The sequence below is a fragment of the Pleurodeles waltl genome, chromosome 3_1 (assembly GCF_031143425.1).
Source record: "Pleurodeles waltl isolate 20211129_DDA chromosome 3_1, aPleWal1.hap1.20221129, whole genome shotgun sequence".
Lineage (NCBI taxonomy): Eukaryota > Metazoa > Chordata > Amphibia > Caudata > Salamandridae > Pleurodeles > Pleurodeles waltl.
The window spans coordinates 1,704,137,521-1,704,155,285 of record NC_090440.1 but is presented as its reverse complement, the minus strand read 5'-3'; the positions used below and the strand labels follow the sequence as shown (position 1 = coordinate 1,704,155,285).

The 17,765-nt window shown below is 46.3% G+C and overlaps 1 protein-coding gene across 4 annotated transcripts in view; it reads right to left on the bottom strand.

Moving 5' to 3' along the window:
• AGAP1 (ArfGAP with GTPase domain, ankyrin repeat and PH domain 1) overlaps positions 1–17,765 on the bottom strand; it is a 942,320-nt gene that overhangs the window by 303,470 nt on the left and 621,085 nt on the right. For all 4 annotated transcript variants that reach the window (XM_069225552.1, XM_069225553.1, XM_069225550.1 and 1 more), the window contains one exon: positions 9,735–9,839. In XM_069225552.1, the coding sequence (XP_069081653.1) occupies positions 9,735–9,839 (105 nt within the window). The remainder of the gene's footprint in view (positions 1–9,734; positions 9,840–17,765) is intronic.

Sequence of the window (17,765 nt, the reverse complement as noted above, 5' to 3'; positions counted from 1 at the left end):
TGCCCACCCCCTGCACACTCCCCTAACCAAGCCTTGGGTTTTTTTGTTCAACAAAAGGACCAATGCCAGCTGATCTCCTGTTACCTTCTCAGGTCATAACAGGAAGAAGAACCAAGAAAACAGATCTTGTGAAGCAGATCAGTTGTAACTGGCGTGGCAGTGGACTTGGCCATGATTCTTTCCTAGAACCGGAAGTGATGGACAGAGCTACCTGGCACTCAATGTGAACTTGTTTGAAGAAAGAAGACTTTACACAGGAAGGCGAGAACTTTAGTGTAATCACTGAGGACTGAGCTGCTAACAGAGGACGAATGGGTGCAATCTGCTGGGCTAGGCAGGTTCGAAGGACCAGACTAGGCTCGGTCTGTGGGGAAACCTAAAGCCAGAGCCACCCCCAGTGGAACCCAGTGAAGTTAGGAAGCTGTGAACTGTGTCTGTCCGCACAAGGCCTGACTGTGAGCAACAGAGCAGCTGGGGGCTGCGAGCCATCCTGTGTTACTGGAGAAGGACGAAGCCTACAGGGGACGCTTGCACGTACTGCACCGGATCTTCCGTGGCCGGTCCATGCACAATGGAAAAGCCATGTGGAATGGAACTGTTGCTTTGAAACACTCTAACCTTTTCATTCTAGCCTTATTCTAATTATAAAATACTTCAATTTCTTTAAGTTGGCCTCGGAGCTTCACGGAGTGGTTTGTTGATTCAAGAGTTGCGCTGGTATTGCTAGACCTTAACATGTGCTCTCTGAAGTCGAGCTTCTATCTCGCTCCTGCTCAGTGTAGACTAGGCTGCCTTACAGAAATCGTGTTTGCATAATTACGAGATAGTTTTACATGGCAGTAAGAACATTGGCCCCCATCGGCTTCCTACAATAACAAATTGTCTTGCACACGTCGGCCTGGGTGCCACTGTGCAGCCATACCCGAGCCATCGGTATCTTCATTCGTCCGTATATCTGTGTGGGCTGACTTTACCTGCACCCTCGGGTGTCAGCACGCAGGCCTAGCGCACACATCTGTCTATCTGTCCGTCTTTGCGAGAGCGACGCGGTCACTTGCCCTGCACTTGACAGGCAGACAGAGCTACTGCAGAATAGCGTCTGGAAAACATGCAAAACAAAATCAGCGGAGCGTGGCGATGATAAAAACAAGGAAAAACTCCCTAAAAACAAAGGCCCCTTCCCTTTGCTTATTGAGTTCAAAGGCATAACATATAGCAGCCGGCAGCAAATGGAAACTGCACTAATTTTAAAGCCATAAAAAGCGATGAAGGGCCCTGCGGGGCAGGACAACACCGCGGCGCGGCGCCTAAATAAGACACGCTTCATTTCGTTCACAGCTTAGCCTAATGTCGGAGCAGCGCTCTCCGAGCCTAGAGTTGTACGAGGCCGCGCGGGCGCGGAGGCGACACTCTCAGCCGTTCGGGGGGCCGGGCGACATCGCTGTTGATTAGAAAATTTTTCAGTTTTGACAAGCACTTAATGAGCACAAATCGCGCCGTGATTGGTTTCCATTCGGGGGCCGAAGGCACACCTGGGCAGAAACCACTTCTGCTTCATTTCTCAGACCTTTAGAGTCGACTCTGCCGTGGCCGCTCTTACCTTTCACCGTCGCCGCTGCACGACGCCCCCTACCGCTGCCCTTCACTCCCTGCAACCTCCCGCCGCTCCCTACTCGGCGCCGCTCGGCCTCACTTCTCGCCTGCCCTCTCCCCGCAGCCCCTTCAATTCTCTACCTCTTCCCTCCCACCCCCTCTGCTCACTCCAGAATCTTCTGTTCCTGGCCCATTCCTCCTCTCTCCTACACTCAAACTCCTTTCAGCCACCTACCCCAACGTTTCTTTCTATGGACCTTTTTCTCTCCCCCGCCCTTTCCTTCACCCGCTCTGGCACTCAGTTCCTTGCTCTCATTCCCATCTACTGTATTTACTCCCACGCTCGCGGGTTGTCTCCGACAGCCCTCTTAGCTCTCCCAACCATTCACCATTTCTGTCCCATCTCTATTCAGGACTCTTCTATCTCAGGTCCAGGTCTTTCTTCTCCGTTCTTTTGCGCCATCTGCAATCCTCTACCTATCTCAGCTCCTGCGACCCCACTCCTGTGTCCTGACTCACGCCTTGCCGCGGCAGTACCGTCCCCCTGGCAGCCTCTCCTCGTCTTCCCTTTCTGCTGTCGCTCCAAACAGCTCCCAGAGTCGGCCTGTGTTCTTTCTTGCTCGGATTCTCCTCACTGGTCTCGCTTAGCTTGCTACCCAAACTTTTTCCCTCGTCTATGAGCTTCACGGCTTTTCTTTTAGGCCCATTTTTCATTTTGGGAGCTATTACCTTGTCTTTCTCTTGGCCTAAACAACCAGATGCTGTTCGAAACTTGGCCACAGCACAGTTTTGGAGACATGCACACGTGTTATGAGGTGTGTTATGTTCACATCTGAATGACAACATAAGGAAGATTCACTTCACAGTGCCCGTCGCTGTCCCGCGCCATTAAAGGAAGCGACCACGTTTGCCAACACCCGTTGGCTGGGCGGTGGGGGCGCCGAGTGCAAAATGCTAGGCCAGACCTCCTAGCCCAGGAGCTAGGTACATCGCTGATGGGTTATGAGCGGCTCATTGGTTTCTGTAAGCCTCACATTACACCCACGCCATGGCGAGAGACGCTGTGAATGTTGTACAACTTACAACTGTCAACACCATCGATGTTCGTGACGCAAACCAGAGGAAACAAGAAAACCACACAAAGTTCGGCACGTTTGTGTCTCTTTACATCTTCAGTTGTAGATCGTCTGTCGAGAGTACCTGCTTGTCCCTAAATCAATATGAAGATCAGAAGCCGTGGATTATCACCGACGAACTGACCAGCCACAGGCATCAGTAACACTACCCGAAAAGGCGCGAAAGGAGGTACTGTCCGACAAAATAGTAGTTCAAATTGTATGCTCCGATTTGGTGCACACCCTGCCGCAGCCAGGTGTGGTTGGAAAAAAAGAAAATGTGGGTTTATTGTGATCAATTTAAAAGAGAACCTCAGTTGCACAACTTGTTCATGAATAAACATGGTTCATTTGTAGGATGGTTTGTTTTCTGGTGACATTGAATTCCTTCAATGCACAGCTCGCCCATAAAACATGGACTTGTAATTGTTCTCTTTTACATATTGTTGTTTCACTGTCACTTGCAACCGACATCTTGTTATTAGTTAACATAATCGGTTTTATCAAGCTGTTGCTCCACCTGCTCAAGGCTGCAACGCAATTCGTGTGCGCAACTATGAACTCTGCCCATTTGCAAAATTGATAAAAAAATGTGGCCCCAAACAGAACCGACATCAGAGAAAAGGTTATAGCTTTCACAGAAATGCAAGGGCCAATCCTAACTGTGGGACAGTTACTATTTTTAATGGCCATGAGCGGTACTCACAATACGTAGTCTGGCATGTACATAGAAAGGAATGTAACATAATCCTAGTGGCCAGTGCTAGTCAATGTATGTTTCTCATAAACTCCTTAGGAAGAAGAATGCATAAAAAGAATGACCCAACTGCAAGCGTACCACCTCCCTTGCTTAGTAAATAAATGATTGGAAACTTTTTCAAGGTGCATGTTCTAGTTGGCATGACTAGGAGATCACATAGAGCACTTTTCAGTAGGGCCTAGGATGGTTGTGAGTATTTTTAATTTATTTCTACACTAGGAATATTTATAAGCGCAGGCATAGCCCGCACTGTCAGCAGAGTACTTTGTAAGGCAGAAGGGAGACATAGCATGCACACATGGTAACATAGACCAATGAGAATTGGTTTGTGCATGGAGGTACACTTATCAACTTCAGGGGAGTGTCATAACAATCGTCAAACAGGGTGCATGTGGGGATGGGGGGCTCAGAGAAGGCACAGTTCAGTTAGACAGAGAGGAGAAAGATGGCAGCAAGATATGTTTTCCAAAGCACATCAATGAGGATGAGAAGTCCTGCAGTGTGGGTAAAGTTTGCTCCATGCTATGAGTGCATGAGCAGAAGGAATGCTTGAGGTATGTTCCTTCAGTGCACTTTGAATTCCAAGTCGGAGTAGATAGGCAGAACTGATGTTGACTACCCATCAGGCATGTGCAGTTTACATGTCAAATAATCTAGGCTGCTGGTGGGAGTGACCTTGCAAATCAGGCAATAGCTTGGAAATTGGACAAAGTGTAGCAGTGTTCAATGTGTTAAAATTTCTTCTGATTGTTGATAAAATGGGCTGTGTCATGCCGTAAAGCAGTCAAGGTTGACAGTGTGCAATGTGGGAAGGGGGAATTGGCAAATAATTGCTTCAATATATGCAAGACAGTAGACTACCTAGATAATGGCCTAAAGGTTGTTGATGAGCAAAAAGGCCTTTTTGTAGAGGTAGCTTAAACATAACTAAGTACTCAACATTTTTCTTAAAATGGTATGTGAATGGTTTTTGATACATGAACAGCTTGTTAATTAGTCAAGTTAGTGCCTATGAGTGGATAGATCAGCCAGTGATCAGGGCGAATTCTGTTTTTGGCTTGGATGTGCAGAGTTTAAGGTATACCACGGACATTCAGGAATGAATTATGGAGAGGCAAGATCAGTGCTGGAGGTTCATGAACGAAAATGTTTTAGAAAACGCTTGTTCTCATCAGTATACTTGTATTTGGAGCTTTCTTGTTTGGTAAAGAGTACTTACAGAGGGACAGGGCAGTGTGTAAGTTGAACAGCCCAGGAACAAGTATTGACCCATAGGACAAACCACAGATGACTGAGATGAGGTTGTGAGAGCCGATAAACAGATCTGAAAAAATTGCTGTCTGTCCAAAAGAATGATGTAAACCAATTTAGGGTAGTTTCAGACATGTCCTTATATAACAAAGATCTAAAAGGACTTTATTATTAATGGTATTAAAACCCCCGATAAGTCGATGAAGCATAGATGATTGGCATGTGTGACTCTCAGAGCATATTCTACCTCTGGATCTTGGATTCAGAATTGCACCATCAGCAAAAACTGGACTCAAGGGGAATGAAGTAGCTTATGGTAGTGCTTGAAATGGAACTACAGAAATTAAGGCACTCGCTGTACTAGAGTCCCTAACAGCTACAGAGAAGTAGTGGTGTCTCCTATTAAAAGGAATTCACCCCTGCTGAGAAGTGCAGGCACTCTGGCTTTCAAACTAAACAGGCATTCAGTACCCGACCAGTTAAAGCACTGGTTGATGCTAATTAAAGTATTTTTGGGGTGGGCTGGTGCCATTCGTCCTGTGGATTTACCCATGAAAAGAAAGTGGATGATGTGCTTATATCTGGAGAAGTTCTATGATATGGCCCATGTTTATGGATGATGCGGAGATGCTTCTGAAAAGAACAATATTCTGAGAGGTCTTCAGCTGAACGTGTTTTAATGGTTGTAGAATAATATCAGAATAAGAGGTGGTTTTCAGGGAGTCTAATATGGCAGAAAGGGGGCTGCCGCGACTGGAGGTTTCGATCTGTGCCTGCAGAGCACTGATTTTCTTAATGAAGTATTCATTCATGTCTGTGGCATTTTGTTTGTGGGTGAGATAATGAAAAGCTTGAGATTTAATGCAGTGCGTAATAGTTTCGAAGCATGCTTTATTTCATGCTCAACCTTAAGAGCAAGCATTTCAGTGAGATGGTGTTTAATTTTTCGATTCTTCAGTGTGTATTGAACTAGTGGAGGATCAGTTGACATTTTTGTTAAGTTCGTGAGTGAGTTCTGTTGAAGTTGAGATCAGGTGTGTACCAAAGAGTAGACACCTTCAGATTAACTATGGGGCACAAAGCGGGTGTGAAGGTCTGGAGTGAGGTGGTGTTGGTGGAGAGTAGCTAGGATCATATATGTGGGAGAAAGTCAGGGTAGTTTCTTCGGGGTTATCTATTTGGAATTTTATGCATTAGTGCGAACTAAATTGAGAGGACTTTGCTTGTCCTTTGCATGGCTGTCTGTGTGAAACAATCGTAAAGAGGATCGCATGACCGTCAGACCAGTGTTGTTGTATGAAATTGTGCTGCTTTTGATGTGATGGAAAGGTAGTTTGATAGGTTAGCAGATACAGCTTATGAACTGAAAGAAGGCATCAAATATGTTCTAGTAGTTGGACTCCCAATGGGTTGAGCTGTCAGTGTTACTGAAGGTTACTAAGGAAATGTGTTCAATGAAGTGGAAAACAAAGGGCTTTTTTTAATAAACCTCGAGGCTGGCAAATCAAGAAGAAAGTAAAGATGTGGGACGGCAAGAAGGCTAACTGAGTAGTGAGAAATCCAAAGAAAAAAGTTGTTGGGGGCGGCAAAGTAAGCTAGAGACAGGATTCATAAATAACGGCCACCACCCACTGTATCGGTATGCCGCTGGTGGGAGATAGTATACTGATTAGGGATGAGCTTATCAAAAACGAGAGGCAAAGAAGGAATATAATTCAATTGTGAAATTGGATTTGTATTAAATGTTAAGGAAAAGTAATGTTTAGCAAGTTACTAAGTTACAATTTCCCTGGCTGAAGTTCTTGGACACTAATTTGCATTGGTTCACTAACTTCTCCCAGCCAGTAATTAGCAATGAATAGGCGTGAATAGGTGGTGAATGCCTCCCAGGAGAAAATGATAGGCTGCCCTGAATGAGCACAGATGACTCCTCTGAACAAGAGGGTGGTGGCTGTTGGCATCCCTTTTGACACTACAGTATTAAATCCTGCTCAACATGTCTGTTGGGTTCACATTTAACACATAGGGAACACTTGAAAGGGGAGATCCATTACCTGGTTGCTGAAGGACTTAGCTTTTGTCCATCCAGGCTACTGTCTCTGGGTTTAGAAATAACCCTTGAGACACACTTGAAAGGTTAGAGGATAGGATGCCAAGACAATTGTAATTATTGTGGATCCACTGTCAGGTTGCTGAAGAGCTCTACTTTTCTCCTATTAGACATCTGTCTCTGTGTTTATTGTGGGTACAATGACTGCCTCAAACTGATTGTGAGTGTTAGATGTGGGAAGACACTAGGATTACCATAGTACACTTCCCATACACATCACCAGACCCTGGAGTGGAGTGGCCAAATAATTTGGCCATCTTGAATATGCCCAAGGTGGGTAGGGTTGGCCCTGGGAATTTTTACCCTATTGGTCAGGGCGTACCCAGGAGTCATTCCTATCCACTAACTAGCACCAGGCATGAATGTGACACCTCCAGACATCCTCTTCAGAACACTCCCTGGACCTGTAGACGATCAGAAGCAGACTGGACCTGCTATCTCTGAACTGAGAGGAGCCCTGAGAACTGGACCTGTTCTCTCTGGTACCCAGGACAAAAAAGTGGACTTCAAGGATCATACGGCTAGCCTCCTGTTCAAACCACTAGCCTCCCGTTCAAACCACAAGAACATCACAAGCTACAAGAGGACTTTTCCAGGTTGTCCCTAGTTGACCAGTGGCAGCTGGAACTCGAATGGACCATGCTCTAAGCTTCTGCCTGCTGGTCAGGCTCACATTGCACGTTGTCTTTCTTGTCTTCATCTACCACAACCAGGGCCTATCATTAGAGCTTTGTGCTTTTTGGCTGTATTTCTACTTTAAAAAAAAATAACAATTCATATACCTGGTTCCCCTTATTGGATGTCTGTCATTTTGTTTATTGTTTTTACTCTCTTTCTAGAATTAATTTGAGAATTTTATTTTTCATTTTGACATTACTATAAGTTAAGCCGAGGGGGGTGGGGAGGGTGTGCTTGGGCTGCGATATCTCAAGATGGCGGCCTGGCCCTCTGATGGTTCATGGGGCCCAGACAGTGGCTGGTGGTGTAACCAAGCGGTGCTGGGCGCAGACTGATGGCCGGCTCTACTATCGATTTAGAGACCTGTGTAAAGACAAATACCCCACTTTCCCATGGTAACCCTCCAGTTTCAAGTCCTTGATTTTGTTGCATACTGTTAACACCTCTAGATATTTAGTGACCAAGCTTTACACCACCATGCAACATGAGACCCCAGTTGTGATCCCTTGGGCAAAACCACTGTGTGAGACACCTGGGAGTTGTGATATCCGATAAAGGATGGTTTTATGGCTGTCATCGGACCAGGAAGCTCCCACCCCCAATGTCCCACTTAAACTACTGCACTTCAAATTTCTGAACCACATCTATCATACGCCCCTCCTCATTTTTAAGCTTAAGTTACAACCGGATTCAACGGATTCATGTTGCACCAGGTGTGCGGAGATGATGCACACTTTAATCATCTGGCTTGGTGCTGCACCCAAGTTTGTGCCGTCTTGGAAGACGTGTTCCATGGTTTGGCTAATATGGCAGATCCCACTCTGATGCCCTCACCAAAGTGGGGTGTCAGGCAATTCCTTTCTCTTGTTCTCCTCTTGGTCAGGCCTGGGAAGCTTGTGTGTGGAGCAGAGTGATCTCCTACAGTTCAAATGTGGCTAAAAAGTGTGATTTATTGTGACATCTTTTGGGGCCAATTACAGGCTTACTTATTCACACACAAAGTGCCCCATTAGGTCTTTGGAGGTTCCAAATGTGGGTTATTTGGGGGGCCCACATGCTGCGCCTAGAGCTAAGAATATACTATGGCAGTAGAGGGGTAAGAATATACTATGGCGGTTGTCCCCTTGTGCTCAGTGAATTGGTGGGTTAATACTGGATGGTAGTTTGCTGTCATGCGGATTGTCCTCTGGATGCTTGGAAGTGCAGCGGTGACATTCATTTGTGATGTATGGTGCGGGATAATAGTGGAAGTGCTTAAGATTCAGATTAAACATTGGGCAGTCTCCCTATTCTGACTGTGTATTGTGCACTCTTATTGACCAATTATTCTTTTTTGTTTTTCCCTTTCTGGATTCTGTGGGAAAAAAAAGAAGTAAATAATAATAATAATAAAAAAAGTTAAGCCTGCGTCCTCTATGCTTTCGCTTTCAGGGGGTTGAGTTTAGGTTAACTTAGAGTATTTGAAGGTTCACCCTGACAAGAATGTGATTATTCCTTGAGGTAGGAAGGCAACCACCCTAAATAATCCAAATTCTTACACATGTGAGCAAGTGTAAGACTGTATCCTCAAGAGTATCATATCTATGTGAGCCTGTAGGGAACTTTTGGGAGGTATTTTTTTTTTTGGGGGGGTGGAATTGCATGCAGGGTCTATCGGAAACTGTATTAATAATGATTGGGCCGTACAAGTGCCATTGTTTCTCGACTGGGAAAATTGTATTGTGAATGCAGGGTCTATCGGAAACTGTATTAATAATGATTGGGCCGTACAAGTGCCATTGTTTCTCGACTGGGAAAATTGTATTGTGAGGACACCAATTAACAGTTGGTGGAACTAACAAGACTACGGTAGAATGTATAGCCATGATTTTGAACCCACTCTGTTTAATAAAAAGAAGAATATATATATTTTTTTTAAGTATCGTATCTCTACTTTCCGTGCCTACTCACAAGCACTCGGCTGTCCGAGTGGCACTGTTGGGACTATTTGAACCAAATCAATTCACTATTGCCAATGGGCCTGATGCCCCAGCAGAGACCAAGATTCTTCAACATAGGGGATAGTAATTCCATTTCTACAACGTGCAGCCGAGTCCACAACCCCATACACAGCCAGCTCATCCCTCTCCTGCAAGAACATATACCAGCAACACTCATAATGTGCAAGAAGGGACAATGTCTGCCCAAGGCACAGCACGAATGAGCAGACGGAGCTAGCAGTACTCACATGAAGGCTGGGGTGATAGGTAAGCACACCGTTGTCACAGAGAGTCACATATTTCTTCTTCCACTCTTTGTTTAACGATTTGCCACTTCTCTTTAGTAACATACCCTGTAAAAAGAAAAGCAACAGCGTTAGCAAAGAGCAGGCTTGCAAAATAACTTTGGATCACAGAAGGAAGAGGCTCAGCAATCTTAAATGATTAACATTCCATTGCATCTCAGAAGTCTTCCATCCACTCTCCGGTTGCACACAACTCATGGGTCTTTGGCCCCTGCTACTCACAGGAGCCAGAAGGATCAGTCTTGCTTTAACATCTAGAGAACAGTCGCCCCCAGACAGACCGTCTGCCACTGCATCTGTCTGGGAGAGAGACTTTTTCTCAGTGTTAAAGTACATAATGCCTCTCTCAAGGCTTGTGGCCTGCAGTAAGACATTCTGAAAATAAATGGGTGATTTTGTCGTTAAGATGCTTCTGTAACTAGAGGATAGTGTGTTCAGTGAGGTACAGTTGATAAATTGACAACCTGGATAATCAGTGATTTTATCTTTTAGGTCTCCTGCGATTAGGCCTGCTGAAATATCTACCATGTCTCCACCACATACCTCGGAAATCCATTCTGGTCTCCCCTAGTGCATTCTTATTTTTTTATCCTGAGTGTGGAGAGATAAGATTCAATCATGCATGTGGTACCTGCTCCCCGGGAAAAAGCTTTCAAATAGTGCTGAAGCAGCCACCAAACATTTTCAATGCAGCACATGTGTAACGTAATCAGCACTTAAAAGTTAACATTGGTATCATATTATGTCTTTATTTCCATAAATTTTAAGGTAAGCTACATCATTTAATGCACCTTTCCACATCAACACTTGCGTTTCAAGACCTATCCCAGGTCCTTAAAGAACAAGCTATTTACCTTTGGTAACACCTTATCTGGTAGAGACCATATCTAGCTGCAGATTCCTTATTTTTGAAATCTCCCCAGGCGTCAGACTAGAGCCAGATTTTTGTGATGCCAGTAGATGCGTCGATCAGCTCTGCGTCTGTTGTTGGCAGCGCCGGAAAAGACGTTGCGGTTCCTGAACAGGTGGCACCCAGAAACGCCAACGTCAGTTTCATTTCATGACTTTCCACGCCAAATGCACGGTGCCGTGAAGGACACTGATCACTCGTGTGTCAATACGAAGACCCTGAAATGTAAATCCCTGCCCCTAGAAATCCGTTTGCAGCCGGGGACAATGGGTGGGTCGGTAAGGACTCTGCAGCTAGATATAGTCTCCACCAGATAAGGCGTTACCAAAGGTAAGTAACTTGATCATCTGATAGAGACTTCTAGCTGCAGATTCCTTGCCTTGAAATAGATCCCAAGAAATACCATCTCCGGAGGTGGGTCTGAGAACCAATTTCAAACGAGAAAGACCTGCAGGACCAAACGGGCAAAGTGCCTGCCCTACGGACCTGACTGTTCATGCAGTAGTGTTTGGTAAACGTGTGCAGGGATGCCCATGTTGTTGCCTGACAGATGTCCAGGACCAGAACTCCGCGTGCTAATACACTGGTCACAGCTTTAGCTCTGGTAGAATGAGCGCTCAAGCCCTCGGCGGGGGGTGACTGCTTTTTTGACAATGCGTAGCAGATCTTAATGCAAAGTATGACCCATCTGTAGATCGTAGGCTTCTGCACGACCCGACCCATCTACACACCCACAAAGAACTGGTCATCCGCACGGAACTCTTTTGTACGTTTAAGGTAGAATGACAGTGCTCTTTTTGAGTCCAGGGGTTGGAGTCTCGCCTCTTTCTTAGAAGAATGTGGAGGTGCATAAAAAGTAGGCAAGGTGATAGATTATCATACATGAAAGGGCGTGACCACGTTTAGCAGAAAAGAGGCCCTAGTGCAAAGTACCACTTTGCCAGGATAGATGGAGAGGTAGGGCGGCTTAGATGATCAGGCCTGCAGCTCACTCACTCTGCAGGCAGATGTGATTGCCACACGGAAGGCTGTTGTGAACGTGAGAAGCCTGAGCAGACAGTTGTGAAGAAGCTAGAAAGGAGCACACATCAAAAATGTCAGATCCTAATCAAGATCCCACTGGGGCAGAATGAATAGGCATGGAGGGAAGAGATGAGTAACACCTTTGAGGAACCAATGTAACATAGGAGACTTAAACAAGGAAGGCTGATTAGGTAACCGCAAAAAAAGCAGAAAGAGCAGACAAATAGCCCTTAAGAATATCTAAAGCAGAGCCTTGCTGGGCAAGGAAAACAAACAGTAGAACCTCAGAAACAGAGGCAGAAAGGGGGTCAACAGACTTGTTTGTGCACCTTTCCACAAATTTCTTCCAACAACAGGCGTATACCATTTTGGTGGAGGAACGTCTGGCTGCCAAGATGACGCTACAGTCTTTTGAAGGAAGATCAAAAGCTGTCAACTGCCACCTCTCAATCTCCACGCAAAGAGCCAGAGAGTGGACAGGTTCAGGAGGAGAACCCTCCCCTGCTGCAGCGACAGAAGATCTTCCAGAAGGGGCAGTCTGATTGGAGGATGCATGGATATGCTCAGCAGCTCGGGATACCTGACTCTCTGTGCCCAGCTTGGAGCCACCAGGATTACTTGGGCCCAGTCATTCTTGATCTTAAGAATTCTGGGCAGGAATGGTATGGGCAGAAAGGCATACAGGAGGCCTGAATTCCACTTGAGACGAAAAGCATCTCTGAGTGTCACCTTGGAAGCTCCAGCACGCAAAACTGCTGATACTGAATGCTCTCGGCAGAGGCGAACAGATCTAACCAAGGCACTCCCCACTGTTGAAAGAGGCCTTGCGCCACCTCCGGATGGAGACACCATTCATGATCTGCTAGGCATTTTCGGCTGAGTACATCCACTCTGGCCTTCAGAGAGCTCACCGGATGTTTAAGAGCCTCTTGACGAAGGGTCTGTGACGCAACCCCCTCACACTAGTTGTAGCACCACATGGCGGTGGTTTTGTCCATGAACACTTGCATTATCTTTTCCTTGACAGTGGGAAGAAAGGCTTTCAATGCCAGTCAAATCGCACGGAGCTCCGGCATGTTGATGTGAAGTCATACTTCCTCTGGAGACTAGAATCCTCTGATTGCCACCTCTCCCAGATGGCTGGCCATCCCAGAACTGACACATCTGTCACTACTGTCAGATCTGGTTGGGGAAGGGAAAGAGATCTGCTTCTCTGGCCAAATCAGTTTGTTAACCACCACTGAAGATATTGTGCAGTTCCCTCTGAGATCTAGACCAGGTCAGAGAGAATCCCCTAATGCTGCGCCCATTGGAACTTTAGGACACACTGCAGAGTCTGCATATGCCATCCGGCATGTGTCACCAGCAGGATGCAGAAGGCCATGAGGCCCAGCAGCCTCAGAGCCATTCTCACTGAAATCCAGGGTTAAGGCTGAAACATCGGTATCATACACTGAATATCCTGAATACCCCAGCAAATGACTGATACCCTCAATCTGCTCAAAAGAGCTGTAACTACTGCAATCACCTTGGTGAAAACCTGAGGAATGCTGGCAAGGCCAAGGGGGAGCATGGTGAACTGAAAGTGCTTGTGACCTACAGTGAACCACAAGTAATGTCTGTGGGCAAGCAGGACGGGATGTGTGCAAGTCCAACACTACCATCCAATCTCTCAGGTGCAGGGCAGACAAGGCCTGAGCCAATGTGAGCATCTTGAACTTCTTCTTGAGGAAGGGATTGAGGACTCGTAGGTCTAGGGCAGGGTGAAGACTTGTGCTATTTTTGGAAACCAGAAAGTAGCAGGAATAGCAACCACAGCCTACTTCTGGCACCAGAACCCTCTCTATGGCTCCCTTGGCCAAGAGAGCTGCAACTTCCTCACGGAGAAGGGACAAATGATCTTCCATCATCTGATCGTAAAATGGGGGCATGGATGGGGGGGCAGTCTCAAAGGGAAGGGAGTAGTCTTGTCGGACTATACACAAAACCCACCTGTTTGAGGTAATGGATTGCAAGTGGGGCAGGTGATGGCAAATCCTGTTGCCATCTGGCCGGTGGTGGAGGAGAGGCAGACGAGGAAGATTTAGAGGCTGCTGCAGAGGGGTTGGGGGGAGGTGGACTGATGAGACCGCTCGCTACCTGAACTACACGGCTAGTGGGCCCCACGTCCTCGGCCAGGCAGAGGCTGGGCAGCAGGCGCAGCATAGCAGCTGGACAGGAATTGATGCAGTTGGTAGCCCCTTAAACAAGGGTGGGACTTGAGTACTCCAGTGTGGGGCGATGGCAGCAGGCAATTGTCCTAATCACAGGAGCCCCTGTGCTAGGTTTGGACCAGGTACCCAGAAGGACATCAGTGAGGCCATCACTTAACGGAAGCAAGTGGGAGCTCCGGGTTGTAGCAACTCTGTCAAGAGTCTGTCACTGAGGGCAACTCAAGGTCCAGGACCTCAGCTGTCCTCTCCACCACTACTGCGTAAGAGGCTTCCTCCTCCATAGCCACAGAGGGGGTGAAAGCATATCAGTATCTGAAGATGTGTCCAGTCCACTGGCTTCACCCAAGTCCTCACGCCAGTCCTTTAACTCATTGTAAGGCTGGTATTCTAAAGGGTCCAGCGACCCCTCCCGTTCTTCCCCAAGGCTTAGCCCAGCAGAATAGGGCTCAGGATCCCGACAAAGAGGCAAAGCTCCTGCTGGTGTCAGAGTCATGTTGGGCGATGCCCATCTGGTTCATTGTCTGAGTCAGGGATTACAATGGGGATGGGGCCACCAGTGGGTGTAGGCAGCATTGGGTGCATTGGCATCGGGACCGGTGCCAGGAAAGGTTGAAGTGGTACGACTGGCACTGGTCCGGATCTAGGAGTGGATTCCTGAGAACCCATTGGCACTGATGCTGAAGCCTCGGGCACAGAACCCGATGGGGCTTTCTCTGACCCAGCGGGGCCAGAATGCACTCCAGCAGGGTCAGACTGCCAAAAAATGAAGCACATGCCCTTATAAAACTCTGAGTTGGGCAGGGGTTGCTCCAGCTTCCAGAAATTCATGAAGAAGCGGTCTCTGCCCAGGCACAGGTTCCGAACAACAAGGCCTAGAATGACAACGCTCCTTTGTTGTGGCAGCCGACAGACGAGGAGAAGTCAAAAAGCTCTTCAACTGCTTACTTTTTTTCTTGAGCCTTGACTTACTTGATCACCCTGAAGACTTTGAGTGGGACGATGAGGACTTCGGACTTCATGACACGTCCCAGGACCTTCCACTTGACTGAGAGCTCGACCTGTGCGGAGTTACATGCTGCCCCACCATCAGCTTCAGGGACTGCTCCCTCAAAGCCTTTTAGATGAATGGCTTGGCACTCGGAGCACAACTTTGGGTTGTGGTTGTGCTCCAGGCTCCACAAGCACACACAGTGTGGATCAGTCATGGACAACGCTCGATGACAGGAACCGCAGGACTTGAAACCCATCTTTCTAGACAACATCCCTTGATACACCAGGAGTGATTAAAAAAAACATTTTGTCAAAAAGTTGAAAAAGACCAGTCAAAAAGCGACTGGAGGTAGCTCTCTTTGGATCAATGCTGGCTGGCATGGAAAGAAAATAACTAGAGTGGGCGCGCCTGGGTGGCCCCTACGTAGGAACCACAATGTCATTTCTGGCGAAGATGACGCTGATAACGGACACGGAGCTGATCAATGCCACCCACCAGTGCGCAGGGGTACTGCTCACAAAAATCTTCCTGATCCAGCCTGAAACCTGGGGAGAATTCCAAAGTAAGGAATCTGCAGCTAGAAGTCTATATCAGATCAGGGAATCACTGTAATAGTTTACAAAATGCATGGATCGTTCCTAAATGAGAAAGGAGTGATTATGGGACTTACAATTGCTAACAATATCTGCACTGTGGTATGCAAAACTGTGCTAAGGACTGTGTTGTGCAGACTGCAGAAAAATTGATAGTTCTGAATAGCAAGCATAGCTGACAGTCATTTATACTGCATGACCAAGCCGCTCCCTCAATTTGGTGTTCTTGAACAGATCTCCACACTGGAGCAGCACTCTTAGGACATGACCATCTATTAGTCTTTTTTTTTTTTTTAAATAAAAAAGGCACCATTGAGTTTGTACCCTAGTATCTTACCAAATACTGCCTGTACTATGGAAGTCTTACAATATTACTTTGCCGATGCACAGCTTGGGAGTTGGCATCCAGGTCCAGGCAAAAGGTATTCTTCCTGTGCCAGCTTCAAAAAAAGAGCTATGGAGCTGCTCTTGTCCTGAGCCAGCTGGCCACTCAATACTTAAAGAAAACATTGCATCTAATTGGAGGTTGGCTATTCAAGCTCCCCCCCAAAAATGAATAAATACTGCAACCGAAACACTAGAACTTTGAAGCTTGTCAAACCGAACTGGAGCTTGCAAAACTTGCATTTTAGCTTAAAGAACGTTAGTGCAACATATGCAGCCCATTCCATGCCAGTTTGGAATAATCTTGAGCTCTGCCTAAAGGTCCGGACTTGACAATCAATGGTGGAGGAGCATCCAGTGGCAGAAAGAGAACAGGGACTCAGCCTCACAAGCTACTTCTTTGCACTAATGAAATATCCTGTTTGCCCGGAAGATTTGGTCTTTTCTGATCCTTGGAAAGACCTCTCAGTTGTTCGACCCCCATCTCAAAAGGTTCCTTCAGATTGCAGAGACCCAATGGCGAAGAAATATTTTCACCTAAAGGCTGGTGGCCTTTCCTGTGAATTTGTCCTTGTAGCCCAAACCTGATTTAATTAAGCCTCCACACACTTGAAGCACTTTAAATCATGAACCTCCTCTGGTCAGTTCTGAGATGGATGGTACTCTTCGATTGTATGACTATAGGGGCATGTCCCACCCTCTCTTATTTTGCAGATTGTGTTTTGTAAATGGGAAATGCTGACAAACTACCAAATTTAGCGGGGCATATACACCTGTGTGCTCTAGGTCCATACTGAATAGAGTAGGACAAGAAACTGATGTAACTGATGATATTCATGCAGACAAGAAGTTAGGATAGAGGGTCACTGTATCCCATACACAGCCGGACCCTTCTTTTCATCATACCATGGACACCCACTGTTAAATGTGGATACCCGTGTGGCCTGAGATATTTTTAAATACGACCCTGGCAGATCGAAAAGTCTGAAAGTGCTTCCTGGAATATGGTTGAGCCCATCTTGGTTTTTAGAGATAAGGGTGAGACCTTATGATGAAGTGTGTTACTAATAGAGTGGGTGAACGTCTTTAAAAAAAACCTTATTCAGTGGGTCAAACTGTAACATTGATCTTGTACATCTAGTCTACTTCCTGTAACTTCATCTCAGAAAGCATACATGGAAGCTTCTTTTGGCAGTCGTTAATTGGAAATGACCTCTATAATTTATGTCTCACTTTGCGTGAAGTAGGATTAAAGAGGGAGAAGTAGAGCTGATATCACTAGAATGAAAAGACAGATAAGAACCTTCTATCCAGAGTGATGATGTGACAACATCCGCAGAGATGACGGAGCTGAAAGACTGAGAGAGACATACTGCAAAATGTGCTCACTAGGTCGAAGTTCTCACAAAACAAACTAAATAGGATGGTTTGTGAGACTATTGCCACTGGAATGGTCATAAAATAAAATAAACTATGAAATCGAAGGAAAATGCACACTCATGGACAGCTTCCAAGGTGGATGCACATTGATATAATCAGGGTATCACCAACTTGATGAGAATGTCACTTCTGGTCTTTGTAGTAACTGAATGCCACTTGACCAACACTCAAAGTTCTGATGATGTGCTTGCACTAAATGCCTCACCAAATGACTTTGAAAGCCACATTTCCTGTTGCACAAAAGCTGCTGAGTCAAAGTCTTCTGTACAGTCCTTCCCAGCACAGTCACGAACTTGCTTCAGAAGTCTTAAAGGGTGAAGACTGTCAGAACAACCGGACAAACTCCCCTGTAACTATGACAATTTGTAAAAACATAAGCGCAGGGCAACTCACTAAAAACAAAAAACACACATATGTGCA